This window comes from Maniola jurtina, chromosome 21 (assembly GCF_905333055.1).
Source record: "Maniola jurtina chromosome 21, ilManJurt1.1, whole genome shotgun sequence".
Classification (NCBI taxonomy): Eukaryota; Metazoa; Arthropoda; class Insecta; order Lepidoptera; family Nymphalidae; genus Maniola; species Maniola jurtina.
Genome location: NC_060049.1, coordinates 2,466,263 through 2,485,705, shown reverse-complemented (window position 1 = coordinate 2,485,705; position 19,443 = coordinate 2,466,263). Strand labels below are relative to the sequence as shown.

Sequence of the window (19,443 nt, the reverse complement as noted above, 5' to 3'; positions counted from 1 at the left end):
TCACTATAGTGATCTCTTAATAGTGAGCTTAATGCCATTTTCCAGGTTTTTTACTATATCCGCCATATCATAAATCATGCCAATCCAATGCCCCGTGAAACCAATAAACAAAGACGCTTTTGCATTTGTAATTTGGGTAGTGAATAGTGATGGTCAAAATTCCGTGCTGCTATTAATTTTAAGCAATTCCTTTTAATAGTTATGCTAGATACTCGTATATGTAGAGTATACTTGTACGATACCTATGTAATAAGATAATTTAATTATCCTTCTCTTGATAATACATAATTTACTTACCTTCAATTACCTATTCACAAACACATTGTAACAGAATATTCCCCACGGTTTGGTTTGAAAATTGTTTATTTTTTAACACCCTTACTATCTGTAGTTTTGCTAGAATGAATTGCAATGTTCGAGCAGTTTATCTCTGGCTTTCCAACCCACACCCAATCGTGTGACAGTGTGACTCTTCGGGATAAAAATTTGGATGAGTTCTTCCTCACTGTGACACGATTGAGTGTGACTCGTTGGGAACCCACCCTTCTCGTATCTGACAGCTTGTTAACCAGGATTTCGTTGGATTGTGCTGTCAGACGACAGCATAAATACAGCATGATTTTCGCTAAGGCGCAGTCTCCACGGGCGAGAGAATCGCGACGATAGTCTCGCCGTGCCAACAAATTCGATACGAATCTTATAATCTCCACACGGCGATACTATCGCTGACGATTCCTCTCGAGTCTCGTTGTGATTCCTTTGCCCGTGGAGATGGCGTCTAAGATAAATCAACGAACGCCATTGCTGTTATTGTTTTGCTCAGTCACGAAACCAACTTCCACTAACAATCCAACCCTATTAATAAACATGCTTCTTATCTTTGCAAACAGATAAAGAAAATGGCGGAACGAGTATCGAAATGCCGTGAAGACGTCGCCAAGAGCCGCGACAAGTACCAGGCAGCTTTAGCAGAAATTACGTCATATAACCCTCGTTACATTGAGGACATGACGGGGGTGTTCGATCGTTGCCAACAGATGGAGGCACAGAGGCTGACGTTCTTCAAGGACGTGCTGTTCAGCTTCCACAAGTGTCTCGACATTAGCAAGGAACCCACGTGAGTAACTCCATCCCTTATATACTACCACTTGTACCACAGGGGAGAGCAGAGTCTTCTAGCCTGCAGCCGATCGGGGGTGCGGACTTCGAGGACGCTAGAAGAAGCCTACCTATTCACTCATGTTTTAAAGATACCTGGATTGTAATTGGTAGGAAATTGATCGCGGAAGAGTATTCCAAACCTTTGCTTATGGGGAATGATGCTGCAAAACGTTTTGTGTAGATGAAATGTTGACGACATAAGGATGTAAACTCGCCCGAACGTCCTGCGGTTCGGCGGTAAAAAGGTGAAGGAGGGACAAGATCGAAAAGGAACTTTTGCAAGAGCACACTCTCTGAAACTTTTTTGGCTTTTAATGACAGTAAAGATAAGATAGAACGATATAAAATATTATGTACTGTTCGAAAATATCATTAAAGCTTTCTTGTTGAACAATTCCAGATTACCACAAATATACGAAGAATTCCACCACACGATAAACAACGCCGACCACCAGAAGGACCTGAAGTGGTGGGCCAACAACCACGGCGTCAACATGGCCATGGCGTGGCCGCAGTTCGAGGTAACCCCGCCACCCACCAGCCGCATACAGCCTGCTTCCCCGACCGTAGCTTAGCGATCATACAGTTCGGAAACTGCGACAGACAGGCCAATCTGCTTATAGTCTGTCGTATGTATGCTGTACCCAGGAATATATTCATGTAATCTTATGGATAGAGCACTCCTATATATTTGATGCAAATACATACGCATAGCGATAAGTAAGTATTTGTTTCAAGTAGGTATTAGGAACACTCGATTTACCTTCACATAGCATTCATACGACATCGAAGGCGACTGAATCATCTTCGATGTTGATTGTCAGACTACGAATGGTTTGCGAAAGTGACGCACCTGAACTAGATGTCAGTGTTGGAAGAATTTTTAGAAATTTTTAGAAGAAACAGTTTTTTTTGTTGACAGCATGTGACAGACTCTCGCTGTTTTTCCGCGCAAAAAATAAGCATTTTCCGAACTGTATGATTGCTACACAATGTTCCCATACCCCCATACTTACCAAAGCAATGCATATGCCTATATATGCGATTATAGTGTTATGTATGCAGTTATTAACTGAATGCTTTCTTGATCCTAGATATCTAGATAGGTCTAGACAATATTAGGAGTACTAGTGGCATGCGAACTACATTACTTGGACGCATACATCTTTTTCTCTCTTTATTTTCCCTTTCTTTTCTTATTGGCTGAAATTTTATTTTCATACGAGTAGTACAGGAAGCTGCTTTAAAGCTTTTAACAGACGATCCAACTTGGTTGGTGCCACCGATCGTACCGACGGAGATCATAATACAATTGGTTGCGAAATTGTAAGCCCGACAAATGATTGACCGAGTTTTTACCTGACTAACTGTATAAAAAGGAGGTTAATGTCTGTATATGTATCTATGTTTAGTCAAGAAATGTGACATTTGCTTCAAACTGTTGGATTAAATGCAGTTGTTAATTGCCACATTTACCATCCAAACAAAATAAGCCTTCTATGAACAATGTTCAAGAAATTGGTACATTTCTACCGACCCATCTCCTTCGTGCCTTCTGCAAGCTACTTGACACTAGCGAAGTGCATTGTGCTGGTTTGGCACTACAAAAAGTCAACAAAACAAGAAAATAAGGAAATTAAATGATTGATTAACGTCAATTAATCTCATTGTTTACCTGAAAATCTTCAATCAACTGGTCTATTAAGCCTGCAAAACTATCATATTATGGTCTTCGTAAGTTATTACTACCTACCAAACTAAATTAGCTCGTCTGTTAAATGCGTAAAGAATCGAAATTCTAACACTACAAGTAGATTCAGTAAAAGAGCTTCTAATGAGTAGCCTTTAGCGTATTCTCGAGTCGTACAACGCTAATTTCAATATTGACAGAGCATTGTTTGATATAACAGCGATTGCTGAACATTTGATCAAATATTTGGTAATACGTAGGCATTACGCAACGTTAGCTTTCTTCAGAATAAAATAATACAGTTAATCTACTTGATAACACATCAAGTTATTAAAGTTAGTAAAAGAAATAATGAATAAATAAATAATAATTGTTTATTAAAAGTTATCGTGTAAGTTATATCTAAGACGAAATATGAAAATAGTAACTATTATACTGTTACATTAAAATAGAATAAGAAATAGCGTTAAATTGATAAAAAGGCAGAAGAAAGTAAACACGAAACGAGTAAAATCATTTTAAAATGCCTATAACAGCTTAAAAAATGTCTAAACGCTACTTTTTCAGTGATATACATGTAAAATATTTTTGCTTTACATGATAAAATGCCTAATATATCAGATAATATACTTACTTACCTTTCAAATATTGATTGTGTGCTGTATTTAGCTTATTTAGCTAAAAAAGGCGAACAAAAAAGGCAGTCTCAAATTGAAAAGAAAAATGCTAGAACCTTCTCTAAAAATGCAGTGCAGAGCTATATTAACTTTGGCGAAGAAAGTGCGCATATTAAGTGTAGCCAGGATTAACAGCGGTCGCCTTAAATTGCTAATAAAGGATCCCTAGGGATCAAACTGTCATCCCTAAGCCACGAAATGAACAGTCGTCTGTTCATTTATATTCTAAAACCTGTAAAGCAAATAAAATGTAAAGGAATTTAAATTGATAAACATAGGGGACCTATAAATTTTTTTGTAGTACTTACAGAGAGGAAAGGAATAACTAAGTAGTTGGTAAAAAAATGGACCAAAATGCGCTTTCCTAGGGGATATTTTGGCATCCCTTGAACCTTCATAGGGCGACTGCAATAAATTGTTTACCAATTTATACAATATTAGTTTTAATATTCGCCTATAAAATAGGATAAAAAAATATTTACTATAAACCAGGGACGATCGAATGGGTTACATACAATAATTTTATGACGCAAATATATAAAAAACCTCCTGCTATCAATAATAAAGATATATACTGTAGAAGATTCGCTACATGGACGAAGTCGCAGGATTAAACTAATCCTTTTATAATGGAACACAGGTGCTTCTCTGGGTATTATATTGTCTTCCATGGACCGAGTAATAAAATAGGGGATGCCAGAGCGATGGAAAACTCAAGTTTAATATCGTAGGAAGGAAAAGTTTTGCCTTTTAAAAGTTCACAACGCAATATTTTGTAAAGAGTTCCAAGTTTAAATGGGGTCATATTATGTATGAGCTCAGGCTGCCCTAATTATTTTCATATATTATTAAAAGAAGATAAAATACGAAAAAAAGAGTGGCCTTTTAAAAGTTTTCTCAACACATGCTTTGAGAGTTTCACTTTTGAGGGATGCTGATAGCTAGGAATATCAATGTTACTCATTAAATGACCGTACGCGATACGTTAGACAATCCTGTTCGACTTGTATCAATCGCGAGATCGAACCCCATTTTACATGAGTCGTGCTCCATAATAATATAGTTTCCTACATTCTAAATAGTAACCTTCCTTCTTTTTAAAATTATGAATATAGTTCTATTCTGAGCCAGTATTACTTTGTGGATTTTTGTTTTCTTGTATTTTGGACTGTGAAATATCACAAAACTACGATTCAAACGGCTTCAAAAATCATTTCCATCACAAAGTGTATAAATACAGTGAGGTATATTATCAAAAGGACGAACCGCCTGAGACCACGGAGCCAAAACGTTTCAAATACCTTCCCGCCGGCGCGACCGCGATGCTAGCGCGCGTGGTCGCCACTCGGCCACCGCCTCTCAACCTCGGCGCCTTGTGGTCGCGCGCCCAGAGGAGGCTGCGCCGCGCTCTGCCCTTCTGTTTCGGAGATGAGAGGGAGCACAGAGTGGCGCCGTCGGACACGTCTAGCGTGTACAACAACGGCGTTTACAACGTCGCGTTCATGGTACGCCACGGTGTTGGGACGGTTGCCAGAGCTGGAAACTGTCACGTTATCACTCTTTGATGTGTTAGACCCAGTATGCACTAAAGCGGAGTGGAGAGGAGCGCAGTGGATCGGAGCGGAGTGGAGCGGAGACGTTTACAACAGACCAACCATATTATCGTCAGATGACTTGAAAATATTGTAACGTCATCTATCAATAATCTGATTGATCTGCTAAACAATAAACATATCTCCGCCCATTTCTGTTTTGGCAGATACCGAGTCTTAAGTTCGAGTTAATCTTTTTACGTGAAAATTGCTCATTAAGAGTGCTTATCCATTGAACCGAAGCGGAGCGGAGACGTGTGTTTTCGACCAATGAGGATGTTAAATGTCAATAAAATCTAATTGGTTGAAAACACACGTTTTCGCACCGCTCCACTTCAGTGGAAACGCACCCTAAAGGTACCTGTCCACTGAAGCGAGGTATAGTGGAAGTGTGTTTAGAAGACCAGTCAAACTATTGATAAATGACGTGTTAATTTCATTTCGTCATCTTTGTATCTGATTGGTCTGCTCAACACGTCTACACTCCACTCCACTTCAGTCAGAACATGCATTCAGATAGTGAAAAGTGTCAATATTACGAACAGAAATATCGTATCTTCAGTAAATAATATATCCAAACTCTTTATTTTCAATGCAAACTCTTTATTTTCAATCAATATTGACATATCACTAACACTACTGAGCGAATCTCATGGAAAAAGCTGTACTCGACGCTTCACAGGTGTCCAGATGGATTCAGTATCCCACAACTCATTTGAGAAAATATATCACTTTTAATAGGAAAAATGCACTATTGATTTGGTTTATCCGATCCAAACCTAGTTCTAGCGAGCTAAAATTCATTCAGCGCTAAAGTACGCTTTTAATATCCGAAAAAGTACAGTTCAAAGCAGCTCTGAAAATCGCCTAATATTAGTCCTTTCACAATTGATTCACAAATGGCCGTCAATTTTCACATTTGAATATCCTAGTTTCACCAGCTTTTTTCACACCAATTTTTGGTATATTTTTCACTTGCCAGTTGTTCCACTTTTTGCATTGTCGGTGAATTTAGTATCGCCATTTTCATCCCAAAAAACTAAGGATCACCCTTGGTTTCCACCCATTTTCACGATGTTTTCGTCGGCCAACTGGTCTAGAAATGTAATTTTAGCACAAAATATGGATTGGGCACATATGCAATATTCATTAGGCTACCTGGATGCAGAGTGGCTTTGCAAACATGGCGCACATACAGAAGTTTCAGTATTTTATACTGAACAAGAAATGTTGAAATGTCACTCTTTTATCACTTATTACTAATTGATTATAGTTGATTGATGAACACCAAAAACAAAAACATTACTAAAATAAGTTAAAGAGTAAAAAGAAGAAAACCACTTCTTATCTTAGAAACAAAACATTCAAAGTTAACAGAATGAAGAAAAATTACAAAACCACCAAAAAATATACAAATTCCAAACAAAACACTGCCAATTCTTGCTACACTCATGCTCATGGCTACAAATACAAAAATCAACATCAGAAAGTTTCACTTGTAATAAAAATACTATATTTTTGTCAAATTAGGTAGTAAAAGATTAGGTACATTTTGTTTTAAATACGTTCTGGCGAATATGAATATACGTATTCGTTGCATCACCAAATTTTTCTAAGAAAAAATACATACAATTATTAAAATTATTAAAGCCTTTTAATTGAAAAAGCATTTAATAGTTATTTTAAGTAAAATCATAATATCTTTTTATTTGCTAGTAAAACTTATTTCTTAGGTAAAGCTTCCTATCTTCCTATATTCCTATAGATCTTAATACAGACTGACGCTTTATACTCGTTCTAACTTGGCCTCTGTAATACTTTAACTCTTCTACATACGATTTCAACATACCATGCGAGATTCTACATTCATCCCATAGCAAGCATGGTCACCGCAAATATTTCCCTTATTTGATATTGTTTTACACGTGAGTGCGCAGAGCTTGAGACCTTAGACTGGGCGTTAGCACGCAGGCAACAAGACGCACACAAGCGTATGCTACGACGCACCAAAATTACTTAATCTATCTAGTTAGGACGCAGCAAAATTACTCCCTACTGTAAAGCAGAGATTCATAAAGCGTACTATTAATTTGCTCAGACTTGAGTTAAAACGAGACAAAGTTATGTTTCAGACAAAATTTGTCTAAATAAATCCGCACTGGGCCAGCATGGCAGACTACGGCCTGAACCCTAACTAGTCTTCGAGCAGACCCGTGCTCAGTAGTGGGATGGCGAAGGGTTGATCATGATGATGAACGTTGAAAATAATTTTGTTTCATAACAATAATAGCTTGACTATGCTTCAAAATGGCACAAAATATTTGCCTCAAGTTTATGTGTAAATTTTGAGCAAACAAATGTGAAGTTATATTGTATGAATTGCCTTTTCGTGAAACAACTGTACACAACATCAACCAGGTTAGTTTTCAAGTCAACAAAAGTATTGACTTTAAAACTAAATCCGGCTTTAGTCTACAGCGTTGCCTGCGTGCGGACACAGTCTCATTAATTAATTAAAACACTAGCTTTGAATGGAAGTGTTACAATTCTTTTTATTAATTAATTTCATTTTTTTTAATTTCGCCTACACGCGCGGATGAGTTGGGATATGAACTTTAAGGTTAAATATTGCTTCTTCAAAATCCTTGATCTTTTCTTTCCTTGGTTCCTTGATCCTAAGGCCATGTTTCTGCTGTATATCGACGGGATTCCCATATGCACCTCGTCCATTGTAGATATTTGTACGACTGTTTTAGTCGTAGACTTTTCCTTAGCCTTAGACTTTTCCCGATTTTTACTCTTATTTTGTTTCATGAGCCTTTACCTCAATCTATTGGCTGTTCCTTGGTCCTGTTCCTATATTTGATTTCTGATCCAAAGCCCTTCGTTGGTCCTTAAATCCTTTGACTTTTATACTTCCTTGGGTTTCTTTAAATGATTCTTGACCCTCGATAAATTAAATTATTTGTCCATGGCTATTTCTTTTTCTATTTTTAATCTCAGATCGTTGGCCTTTTCTTGGTTCTTAGACTTTCCTCGATCTTACTTCCTTTGGTGTTCCTTTTTTCTTTGGCCTTACATTAATTGCCTTCCTTATCTTTAGTGTGTTCTGTATCCTCATTCCTTCCTCTGTTTCTTTGATTGTATTACCTTTTCCTTTGGCTTTATATCCTCAACTTTTGCCTTTTCTGAATCCTTGCTCCTTTCTTTTTCTTGATACTGTTATTAAAGACAGTTGGTAACAATAAAAACGTTTACCACATTTTTAATTGGTAATTTAACATCGTATCCCAACTCGTCCGCTGTTCCCCCGGCCGCTTGTGACCGCGTGTGTCGACCCAGGAATACACGGAGGAGTTCCGGGACATCGCGAAGGGCAAGTCCAAGGAGAGCCTGCCCACCGGGCCCATCACGCTGCTCAACCAGCGCCCCGTCAGCGAAGACGTACGTCTCTCACGCTGGCTTTCCTCTCGCGCTGATCGTCGGTGCTGACAACCAGCGCACAGCGCGTCAGCTTCGAGCTGTCATTGTAGGAAATGCATAAAATCGTACGGTCGAGTAGAATGCATACATTTTGAGAAAGGACTCGCCACATTTTGTGTTTCAACTGTTTCAACTTGTATCAACTGTTCACACACTGTTTCAACTGTCCATGTCATGTCAAAAGATAAGGTAGATTTAGATTAAGGACTAAAATAGTACTTGTGACATGACAGTGGATACATAGAGCAAACCTTTCTCAAATGGTATTGGTAACAATGTGTTGTTGCAACAAGAATACTATAAATTCAGCCAATCACAACGATTGCGATTGTAATAATGATTGATGCAGTTTACCCGCAATCGAGCAGCACGAACGCTTCATAGTAAATGCATAAAGCGCGTATAACAGCTCAGTGCTGACGAGTGTCAGCGGTCGCCGGTTAGGTATATCAGGAAGACCGACGATCAGCGTGAGAAGAAAACTAGCCTCACTCCCGCGTTGGTATTTTGTAGACTGAACGGATATGCCATTTTACATACACCTTTTATATATCGTGAAAAATTCAACTACGAGATAAGTGCTGAGGTGACAGTATAAGTAATAAATATATACTACTAAGGCGCCATCTCCACGGACGAGAGAAACGCGGCGATAATCTCGCTGTGTGACTAAATTCGATATGAAATCTATGAGCCATCCACAGGGCGATAGTTTGTATCGAATCTTGTCACATGGCAAGTTTATCGCCGAGATTCTCTCGTCCGTGAAGATGGTGCCTAAGACTTGAAACGCATAGGCGTTCATATGACTGGCATGTCAAATAGCCGCTTCAATGCATACGGCTGCGTATATTTATGCGCGCGCACATACAGCAATTCGCCGTACAATTTTGTTTAATAAATCAAGACGGCTATTCGACCGCCGGTTATTATTAACGAGTTCCGACCCTTAAACAGGCCTTGTTTACTAGATTAAAAATATATTGATCGCGTTAAAAAAATTCAAATGGCGTATAAGTTTACCTACAAAAGTCTGACGTTGTGAATCTCACTCAATACAATGTGACAATTTTCTGTGAAGAGTAAAGACTGGTTTGATGGACTTATTATGCCTACTTACGGTAAACAACAAAAAAACATTTATTTAAAAACAAAAAAAATCCTAAACCCTTCTCATTCATCATCCAAAAGTCAAAATCATTTATTTCAAATAGGTACTATTGTACACCTTTTGTTTTTCCGATTTGTTAGACTAAGTTCTGAGAGGAGACCCGTACTCAGTAGTGGGCCGGTGACAAGTTGATCATAATGATGGTGCCTTATTAGTGACACCATTTCAAGATCCTCCATTCAATCATTATAATTGTTATTTCTAGGTATGCATAATCAGTCACAGTAACGATTCGCATATTATTGTTTGTAAATTATTGAGTGAGATCATACAGGTTCCTAAAATAGATTACTTTTAGCATTTGCTCAGAATACAAATTATAAAACCAGTACCTACAAGATTGATCGTTTTAATTTGTCCTCTGCGCAAATTTCAAGGTAAAGCAAGTTTTTGAGGGGCTAAACACATTTTTAAGTAATTATACCTACGATATACGATAAGGTTGTATAATTTTAATTTATAAGTTGTAAGACAGAATTATGTTTGTTATGTTCGTTTTAGAAGTGTGGTTAGGCCCAGCGATGGGATTCAAATGAGAATGAAGAGTTTAAAATAATGACAGACCAAGATTAGCATTATATTGCTTTTTATATTTATTTTAAAGAAATGTTGCATGAAATTCTTTATAGAACTTTCTAGATTGAAATAACTGGTGTATGGGTCATTCTCATTTCGATCTTTTTTTTTATTATTAGTTTAAAAAAGTGCTTATTATCTTTTTTTTTACTTTTTTTTCATATCGTTCGATGTTGCATGATGGATGTCGCTTTACCGATATACATATTTGCACGTTTTTTGATATTTTTCTATTTATTATATGATTAACAATTATTATTAATTATGTAAGAAGTATTTTATTATTACTATTAATTTTTGGAAAAAATATTTAAGACAAATTGTTCTATTAAAATACTTTAATTAAGTAGTAATTAAAAAACTTACGTATCAAAAAAGAATGATTATTATTATTTACTATATATTTTGTGCATAAAATATTTCATAGTACCGTTCGAAGGAGCGAGAAAATAAAATAACATAACTGTCTATGGTACAGGAACTCCCGCCAATCACAGCAAATAACAAATCAGGGAAGACGGCCAACAACCACGCGGAACCACAGACGAACAACACGACCATAATGCATAACAACACGAGCGCGAATAACACCATAGACAAGAAAACGATCAGTGCACCCATCGCTGTCACGTGAGTACTTATTTATTATGAGCACGATGTGTTTTTTTTAAATTCAGATACAAGTTAGCCCTTGATTACAATTTCACCTGGTGGTATGTGATGATGCAGTCTAAGAAGGAAGCGGGCTCAGCCGGAAAGGGTATGGCTGGCCACGGCCGAAGCCTCCCACCAAATCAGTTGAGGTATTACTTCCAATATCTACTTGAAGCAAATACCTGCTATCCCGCTTTGACTGCTGAGCGGGAGCGAGAGATCGGACCCCCACTACGATCATATAGGTTCATGATGGCTGCATTAGGTTGATTATATTCTCTAATAGAATATAAGTACCTAACAGCAAAGCATAAAGAGCCTCGATAACTCAACGGTTGAGGAGCGGACTGAATTCCGAAAGGTCGACGGTTCAAACCCCACCAGTTGCACTATTATCGTACCTACTCCTGTCACAAGCTTTACGCTTAATTCAAGGAGAAAGGGGAGTAGCAGTCATGATTAGCATGGCTAATATTCTTTTAAATAAAAAAAGCATATTTTGGCACCAATCAATTTAATTGCTGTAAAATAGAAACATATGTACTTACAAAATTGATTTTATCTACTTATTCCAATCCCCATCAAAATATCCCAGTATAAAAAACAACTGCTAAAATGTCCTTAGACACCTTTTCCTAACTTCCCTTTTCCATCCTGTAGCATAGAGCGTTTGGAAATATACGCGTGCGGATCGGGCGCGGGCGCGCCGCCGCGTCCAATGACGTTCACGCTGCGCGACCGCGCGTTCTCGCGTTACACGATCTGCGATATGAACGACGTGTTCAATCTGTTAGTTTCTTCTTATGTAGTCTGTAGTTACATGTAGATTATAGACTAGACTCTAGAGAGCGGATGTAAACATATGTGGATGGATTTGTCGTGGGCACGCTGTTTCCTATGACGTTTATATGCATAGAGATTTTCGCCTGATATAACTAACCAAGTCAGAAAAGCTATTTTGGTCTTTCTTTCTTTGTTCGTCTTTGACTGCAATTTCACCTGGTGGTAATGTAATGATGGGACTACGTCTGTGTTAGTGTTTGCTGGCGCGCGTGCGGTGCCCTTTTGGAGTGTTTTCTTGTTAAAAGTGGTCGGTTTTTGTGTTTTACTGGTGTTTTTTGGTAGTGGAACTGACTGGGAAGCGCTCTAAAGGGGCGCCGCGCGTATGTCGAATTGCGAACAGCGAATTCGACCAATCAAGGAGTAGACTTTGCTGTCAATTACGATTACGCTGAATACATGTTTCTTACACAACTCAATTACAAAAAATGTTAGCCAAGTCACGATGTATCAAAAAATGTTAAAGATTCTTATTTTAATTTCCAGAAATGGGACAGCATCGGCCCCTAAATCAGCAAAAACCTCCCCAGCGAAAGACAGCATGACTGGCAGCGGTAAAGACAACCCCTTCGAGGAAGAGGAGTGGGATGAGGAGTCCGGTGGAGCCCTAACGGATACCGGGGAGCCCGGCGTGCCGGTACGCGCGCTATACGACTATACTGGCGCGGAGAGTGATGAGCTTAGCTTTCGACAAGGTACGTTCCTTCTTCAGCTTAGTATACTCACAGTATTTAGTCAAGGTTTCTTTCTTCTAAGAGGTCAAGGAGTCTGAGTTTCGATAAGATACGTTCCTTCATTGCGAATCAGTGGAGGAGACTTGACAGCATGACTAGCAGTAAAGACAGTCCCTTCGAGGTGGAGGAATGGGATGAGGAGTCCGGGGGAGCCCGGCGTGCCGGTACGCGCGCTATACGACTATACTGGTGCAGAGAGTGATGAGCTTAGCTTTCGACAAGGTACGGTCCTTCTTCAGCGTAGACCATAGTACCCTCGATATTTAGTTAAAGTTAGGAGTGAGGCCAGCTCGACAGACACCCCGGGAAGCCCGGTGTACGGTACACGCGTTCTACCACTATACATCATATATCATATATATCATATACTATACAAGTTATACTCGAGCAAGATATTGTGTAGTTTGTGTGCAGACTGCTTGGAACAAACACTACGCGGTGAATTTTTTTTAGTTTTAGAGCCGTGGATAAGTGATATTCATTTCGACCATTTATACTGACCCTAGTCTTAGTTGAGAAACTAAACGAAGAAACCAGTATTAGAACCCTGCCGCTTTTCTTAGAACTGCGCGGATATCACGTGGCGCTCAGCTACTAATTTTTCTCACAAATTCGAGTTTATGTCAAGATTTTTATTTAACCCAAAATAAGTTTAGTCGATAGTTCTGCTGAAAACCGCTACAATTTCACCATGTATAAAGACTAGAAAACAGAAAATATAAGTTTGTTTCTTGCTTTTTTTTCATAAGTTTTTTACTAGTACAACTACGATATCCCACTTCACACACGCACGAATGTGACCAGTTGATTTCCTTGTTCCAGGCGACCTATTCGAGAAACTAGAGGATGAGGACGAGCAAGGCTGGTGCAAAGGGCGTAAAGACGGCCGCGTTGGACTATATCCCGCTAACTACGTGGAGCCTGTGGGCCACTAGCGCAGTCCTACACACTAGCGCAGATCTACACATTGACGCAACCGCACACTCTAGTGCAGTTTTACACTTGCGCAACTCCACACACTAGCGAAGCATTACTTGCGCAACCCCACACACTAGTACAGCCCCACACACTAGCGCAAAATTACACTACACACCAGTCACTGCGTAGCACCTGATAACATGTGGACTAACTCGCGGCGAGTGAATTCATACGTGCATTAGCGAGATACTAGGCGTCCAAAGGCATTGCGCGAAATTATAATAGTAAGAAAGTATAGTAAAGCTCGTGTAGTATGTCAGACTCTCCACACGCGCGTATATCGGGCTTCTTTCGCGCGAGTCGAAATACTTGAGTACTGGAGTCTAGTACTGGAGTTTGTACTAGAGTCGTGAGTTGCGTCCAGTTTATGCGCGATCTTCACAGCAAGTTCACATATCAAGGAGAAACAGAGTGGCATGAATGCTCGCGCGTTGCTCGCTCCCTTTGGACGCAACCTACGTGTGAATCGATTCGCGACCAATTCGCCTCTCTTGAACAAGGTCTTAGTAGCACGCGGCAAGAGTTAGCTACTGTCCCTAGCGAGTGGGTGTTGACTGTTGAATGACCACTGTGTATCATGTGAACTATTGAGCCAATGTTACTGATGAACTGTGTCTGCACTTTAACAGACGACAAAGAATCGTCTGACGCAAATTTTTGCTTTAGCCCAGAATCGAACGGCTTGCCGTGTTTTTTCTAAAATGTTTCGAAGTCATTTAAACTTTTGACTCCAATGAATAAGGTACAGATTTGTATGGAACAAGTTGCACGCTTTCTTTATCATTTTCGTTCACATATACATTGAAAAGTGGACGTACAGTTAAGTTTAACATTCAAACATTTTAGACAAGCCACTTCGCTGCATTTCTGCCTGTCTTGAGCCTTATTTGTATCAGTAGCATTGGTCCAATTCTATCTTATGTTATTCCAAAGTGACTTGAAACTTAACGCTGAAGAATAGAATGTATATTAAATTGAGAAAAATGTGTATTTTTAATTTTTACGTCAAATTATTATGTGAAGTCACACAAGTCATATTTTAAGTACATTTATTAATTACAACAGGAATTTTTGAATTTTGAAAAATTGTATTTATAAATAAAATTCCCGCTTGACACTTTTAGTTGTACATTAATTATTTAAGCCATTATTTAATTGCCATCTCGATAAATTTTAAAATAGTTTTTAAATATGAAAAAAATTAATGTAAAAAAAACTGTTCTTTATGTAAAAAAAAGTTTTACGAAATATTACATTACAGAGTAGTTGAATATTTATTCACTGAGATGGTAAACTGGTATACAATATAAATCTCTCGCAGACTACAGACTAAACGGTCGAACGACAAATTTGTCGTATCGGGATGAATTAGCGCTCATTTATTGGTGGAAATCCACTTTTCTAATTTCTTTTGCCCGATTTTAAATCGTATTTTAATGACTTGGATAATTTCTTTCGATGAATATAATCTCTAGAACTTTCATGGTCTTACCACAAAAACTTCAACATGGTTTAAATTAACGTTATCTAACGTATGGTTTAAATTAACGTTAACTTAACTTAAAGTGCGTTTTTATGGGCTTAACGGGTTCAAAGTTTGTTTAAACAGCTTCTGCAGTTTTAGCGGTTTTTTTGCTTTGTTTATCAAACTCAAAAATCGTCCTGAAAGTCTTTAAAAGTCGACCGATGAGTCTGTAGTGTATAGGAGTCTTACAATTTAAAAAAATCTTTAGAATTTTTACGCTTCAGACTTATGTTTTAAAATGGGTTTATCTGTATACAATATGAAAGTAGGTGTTAAATTAGTTTAAAAAAAATAGTACAGTTTTTAAAATGTCGCGATGCGGAGCTACGTCGTGTCGGTCGTAAGCTTTAAACGGTCTTATGAATATATTCGAGTTCATTCTTCATTAGAATTCTTTAGGGCTACTATTGTTCAAGGCATATTGTGAGAGCGTATTGACGCGTCTGTTCTAAAATATTCAAAGTAAATTGAACTTTATCTCGAGGTCGTAATGTACAAATTTCTGTGAAGCAAAATAGAAATGAGGCGCTGACTGAGTGTACACTGTATTTTGTTCACAAAAATGTGTGAGTACGTCCAGATAATTTCACTTGAAACCTTTAGAAAAGTGTGCCTTGAACTTGTATAAGTTTTGCAAACGTCATCTTGGAGAGTCCCAAGTACGCGTGAAATGAATGCATCGGTGACGTCTTTAAGACTTTTTAAGGAGTGTTGATATCATAGATAGAATATGTTACGAGTGATGAGTTTGTAAAGAGAGCCCAACGTAAATCTTTGTCAGTTTTCCGGCGGTTACTTTCAGAACTACATTTTCTCTAAGAATAAAGTTTTAAGATAGCAAAACGTTTGCAAAACTAAGTAGCCCATTATCCCCCGATTGTGTAAGAAAAACGAATTCATCGTATTTGTAATCGGTAGCAAATTCTGCTCCTTGATTGGCTGTGTAATAATGTAAACAGTGAATTCAACCAATCAAAGGGCAGAATTTACTGTCGATTACGATTACGATAGATACGTTTTCCGTACACAATCGGAGGCCAGGTTTCGATCATCGCAGCTCACGAGGTTTTTGACGCTTTTTAAATCTCCTGACGTACATGAGTTTCGCGGCCCAACTTTTTACACTTTTTTAGAAATCGATAAGTGGTTTGGCACTCCGTGGGGATTGGGTATTTTTGGAGAATATTTGTACAATGTGGAAACCAAAAAATTGACTTCTAGTGACGTTTACTGACTTAGGTTATAATTTGCGCAACGACCGACTTAGTGTTGACGTGACGGACGGAACCACAAAAGTTCGACACTACACAACACCCATGAAAATTCAACACTACACACCACCTACAAAAATTTGACACTACACAACACAAAAGGCTCCTACATACTCTGAGAAATTATTTATAAAGATAAGAGATGTCATTCATTAGGTTAACACGTCCTACAATATATTTTTATCTGAAACATCTCTACAAGCAAGTTTCATCTTATAACAAGACAAGATGATAAGACTCGAAATAAAGATCATTCGACCCTAGATTCATAATAGTGCGAGTAAAGAAATGTAAGCAGACGACTGCAATTTGTTATGCTTTCTGGGGGATAACAGCTAACTTTAGGCGATGAAAAGCAATTTTACGACTTATTTCGTTTATCCACCCTAATACAGCCACCGTAGGGTTTATGCTCGTAAACGTTCATACACCTACCCCAGACTAAAAAATAATATTCAAATTTATTTAGCGGGGGTGGATAAATGGACAAATTATTCCAAGTATACACACTAAGGCAGCTGTTTTAGGGTGGATAAACGGAATAAACCAATTAATTTTTACGGGGCGTATTAAAAATGTCTTATATTCCATTTCGAAAATCATCGGTATACTGTAGTAATCGTAACTTTTATGATATTTTGTGGTTTTGTCCTTCACCATGGTAGGTACAGCGTGGATAGTGGAATAATTACTACCTTTAAAACCTAGCTAAGCCAAAAACAGAACGCCGGGAACCGAACACAACCGCCACAAAACAAATCACTTCTCATCACGCTCTACCAACAATGTCGGATCTAGAAATTCATACAGACCCCGGCAGGAAATATTCCACATCAAACTTTAGAAAGAGATAACGGTTTCGTACAGTGTTGTCTCTGTCGTTGACACCGACGAAACGTCATATATGTATTAGTGACAGAGACGACGCTCTATGAAGGAAAAATCTCTTTCTAAAGTTCGATGTGTGATTATGTACTACCGGTACATGTACAATAAAAATGTTATCCTAAAGTATTAGGGTTATGGAATTTGCAATTAGTGTAACAATTGTAATTTCAAATTACATATCTTTTTAGGATAGCGTTTTTATAGTACTTTTTAATGTAAGTTACGGATTGGCTGATCTGGCATTGTTGATAGGGCGCGGCGATTTGTGATATGTCGATATAGTTGGTTGTAAGATTTCGAGCGTTTGAATGTACATACACGGTTATATATTCGTCGTGCATATAGTATATTTATTTCCCATTGTATATAATGTATAATTATATCGCTGTAATGTGACCGATGGGCGACGCGAACATTAAAATGGCCTAATATCACCATTCCTCTTTATATGATGAAAGGTGCTTGGTTTTAAAAGCCTTCATTTCTCCTATGCTTTCGGTCGCGCGTATTACAAGACGTATTTCCACTGCTACTGCAAAATATACACATATATTGTGTTGTGGGGTGTTGTGTGCCATTTTATATGAAGACGCTAGTCTATTGTTGCGTTCTGATGAGTCTAGCTCGAGGCGCGCTCGAAATTGTTGGTCCCTGCGCCAGACTACTTTGCAACACACGACAACACAGGTAGTCTGTCTGCACCTTTATGTCGTACGCGCGACCGACACTAGTGTTAAGAGGAATTCAGCTCTAATCTTTGAAAGGTTGGCGTCGTCCCATCGTCTTAGGTTAAATAATAACGATTAATATATTATAAAGATATTTTACCTTTTTTTTCATTTTGTACCTCGTTTTGAACTTTGAACATTGTTGTATCGTAATAGTACGGATTCGGTAGGAGGCTGATATGTTTATCTTTGACTCGTGGATGTAGATTAGTCGTAGCGCTACTTTTGTTTTGTTATGGGTTTCGAGAGACCTCTGTGAAATTCTTTGTATTATATTATTATTATCATCAGAGGGTGGTTGCGGACCACATATGTTAATATATTATTAATATTGGTAAAATAAAATTGTTACATATGATTCTATTGTGTTTTATTTAAATCTAATGCATCCAGTAATGTAAAATCAAGTTGGAAACTTTATCTCAGAATCATTTAGGAATGTGCAAGGGCATGCAATTTTTATACGTCCTTAATTACCTAATGAATGTTTGTTAAAAAGAAGCTCCTCAGAGAATTTTCCATCTGTCTTGTCATGATTTTAGACTTATTTCGTGGTTACTTTTTCACTGTAGACCAAGTGTAATTTGTAAGATGATATAGTGGTGATAATTAATTACGAAACTTTAAACTAAAACTACGAGGATTCCAAACGCACCCAAGTCTGAGAAGAGCCCACGACAAACTCAGTCGGGTTCTTTTGAAAGAAAAATTGCTTGGTTAAAACAGCAAAAGGCTTTGGGTTATTTTTAGGCGAATAAAAAAGAAAAAGTCCATTTAAAAATCTCTTTATTTCGATTGTACGCAGTGCACTGTCGCCAGCCCGGCGGGGTACAAGCGTAACTAATCAATATAATAATTGTATAATATAAAACTTATCAAGCTGTAGGTACATGTGATCGCTATAAAGTGGTATCATACCGCGCCGGGCTTTCATATTACATAGTTTACAGGAGCTCTGGGTTTAAGCGAAGCTATAATATACTAATTACATGTTACAATTTATAGCCGGCCGTGGAAAGTTTTGAGAAGTTAAGGCCGGCGCACATATTATGGCGGAGCGCAGCGCAGAGCATTTTTCACAGTCAAAATATTATCGACATTGTCCTCATTGAAATAATATCTAAAATCTATTGTGCATCCGTGCGGATACTCGCGCATCCGCGCGCAGTCCCGCGCGTGCTCGCGCATTCTCTGGTAGAAATTCGCGTAATGTGTCACGCGATTAGAAAACTTCGCGGGCATGCTCTGCGCTGCACTCCGCCATATTATGTGCGCCGGCCCTTATAGTAAGTAGTACGCGCAAAACAAATAATTCATTCTGCACAGAGGAGTATAAACTTCAGCAGCTTACAATCGCAATTGTTATTGGCTAAGTTTATGGTATTCTTGTTGCAACAATGCATTGTAGCCAATAGGGAGCGAGCGTCAACCAATTAGAAGTAATTGCAATCGTGACATTGTAGCTGTCATTCTAC

At 38.2% G+C, this 19,443-nt stretch overlaps 1 protein-coding gene across 7 annotated transcripts in view; it reads left to right on the top strand.

Moving 5' to 3' along the window:
- Positions 1 to 18,326, top strand: part of LOC123876449 (protein kinase C and casein kinase substrate in neurons protein 1) — a 107,067-nt gene extending 88,741 nt beyond the window's left edge. For 5 of the 7 annotated variants that reach the window (XM_045922711.1, XM_045922712.1, XM_045922713.1 and 2 more), the window contains 6 exons: positions 891 to 1,117; positions 1,562 to 1,682; positions 8,463 to 8,564; positions 10,829 to 10,980; positions 12,331 to 12,539; positions 13,401 to 18,326. In XM_045922711.1, coding sequence (XP_045778667.1) covers positions 891 to 1,117; positions 1,562 to 1,682; positions 8,463 to 8,564; positions 10,829 to 10,980; positions 12,331 to 12,539; positions 13,401 to 13,513 — 924 coding nt within the window. In that variant the 3' untranslated portion in view covers positions 13,514 to 18,326. The remainder of the gene's footprint in view (positions 1 to 890; positions 1,118 to 1,561; positions 1,683 to 8,462; positions 8,565 to 10,828; positions 10,981 to 12,330; positions 12,540 to 13,400) is intronic. The other 2 variants (XM_045922709.1, XM_045922710.1) reach the window with 2 other exon arrangements.
- Positions 18,327 to 19,443: the final 1,117 nt, after the last annotated feature.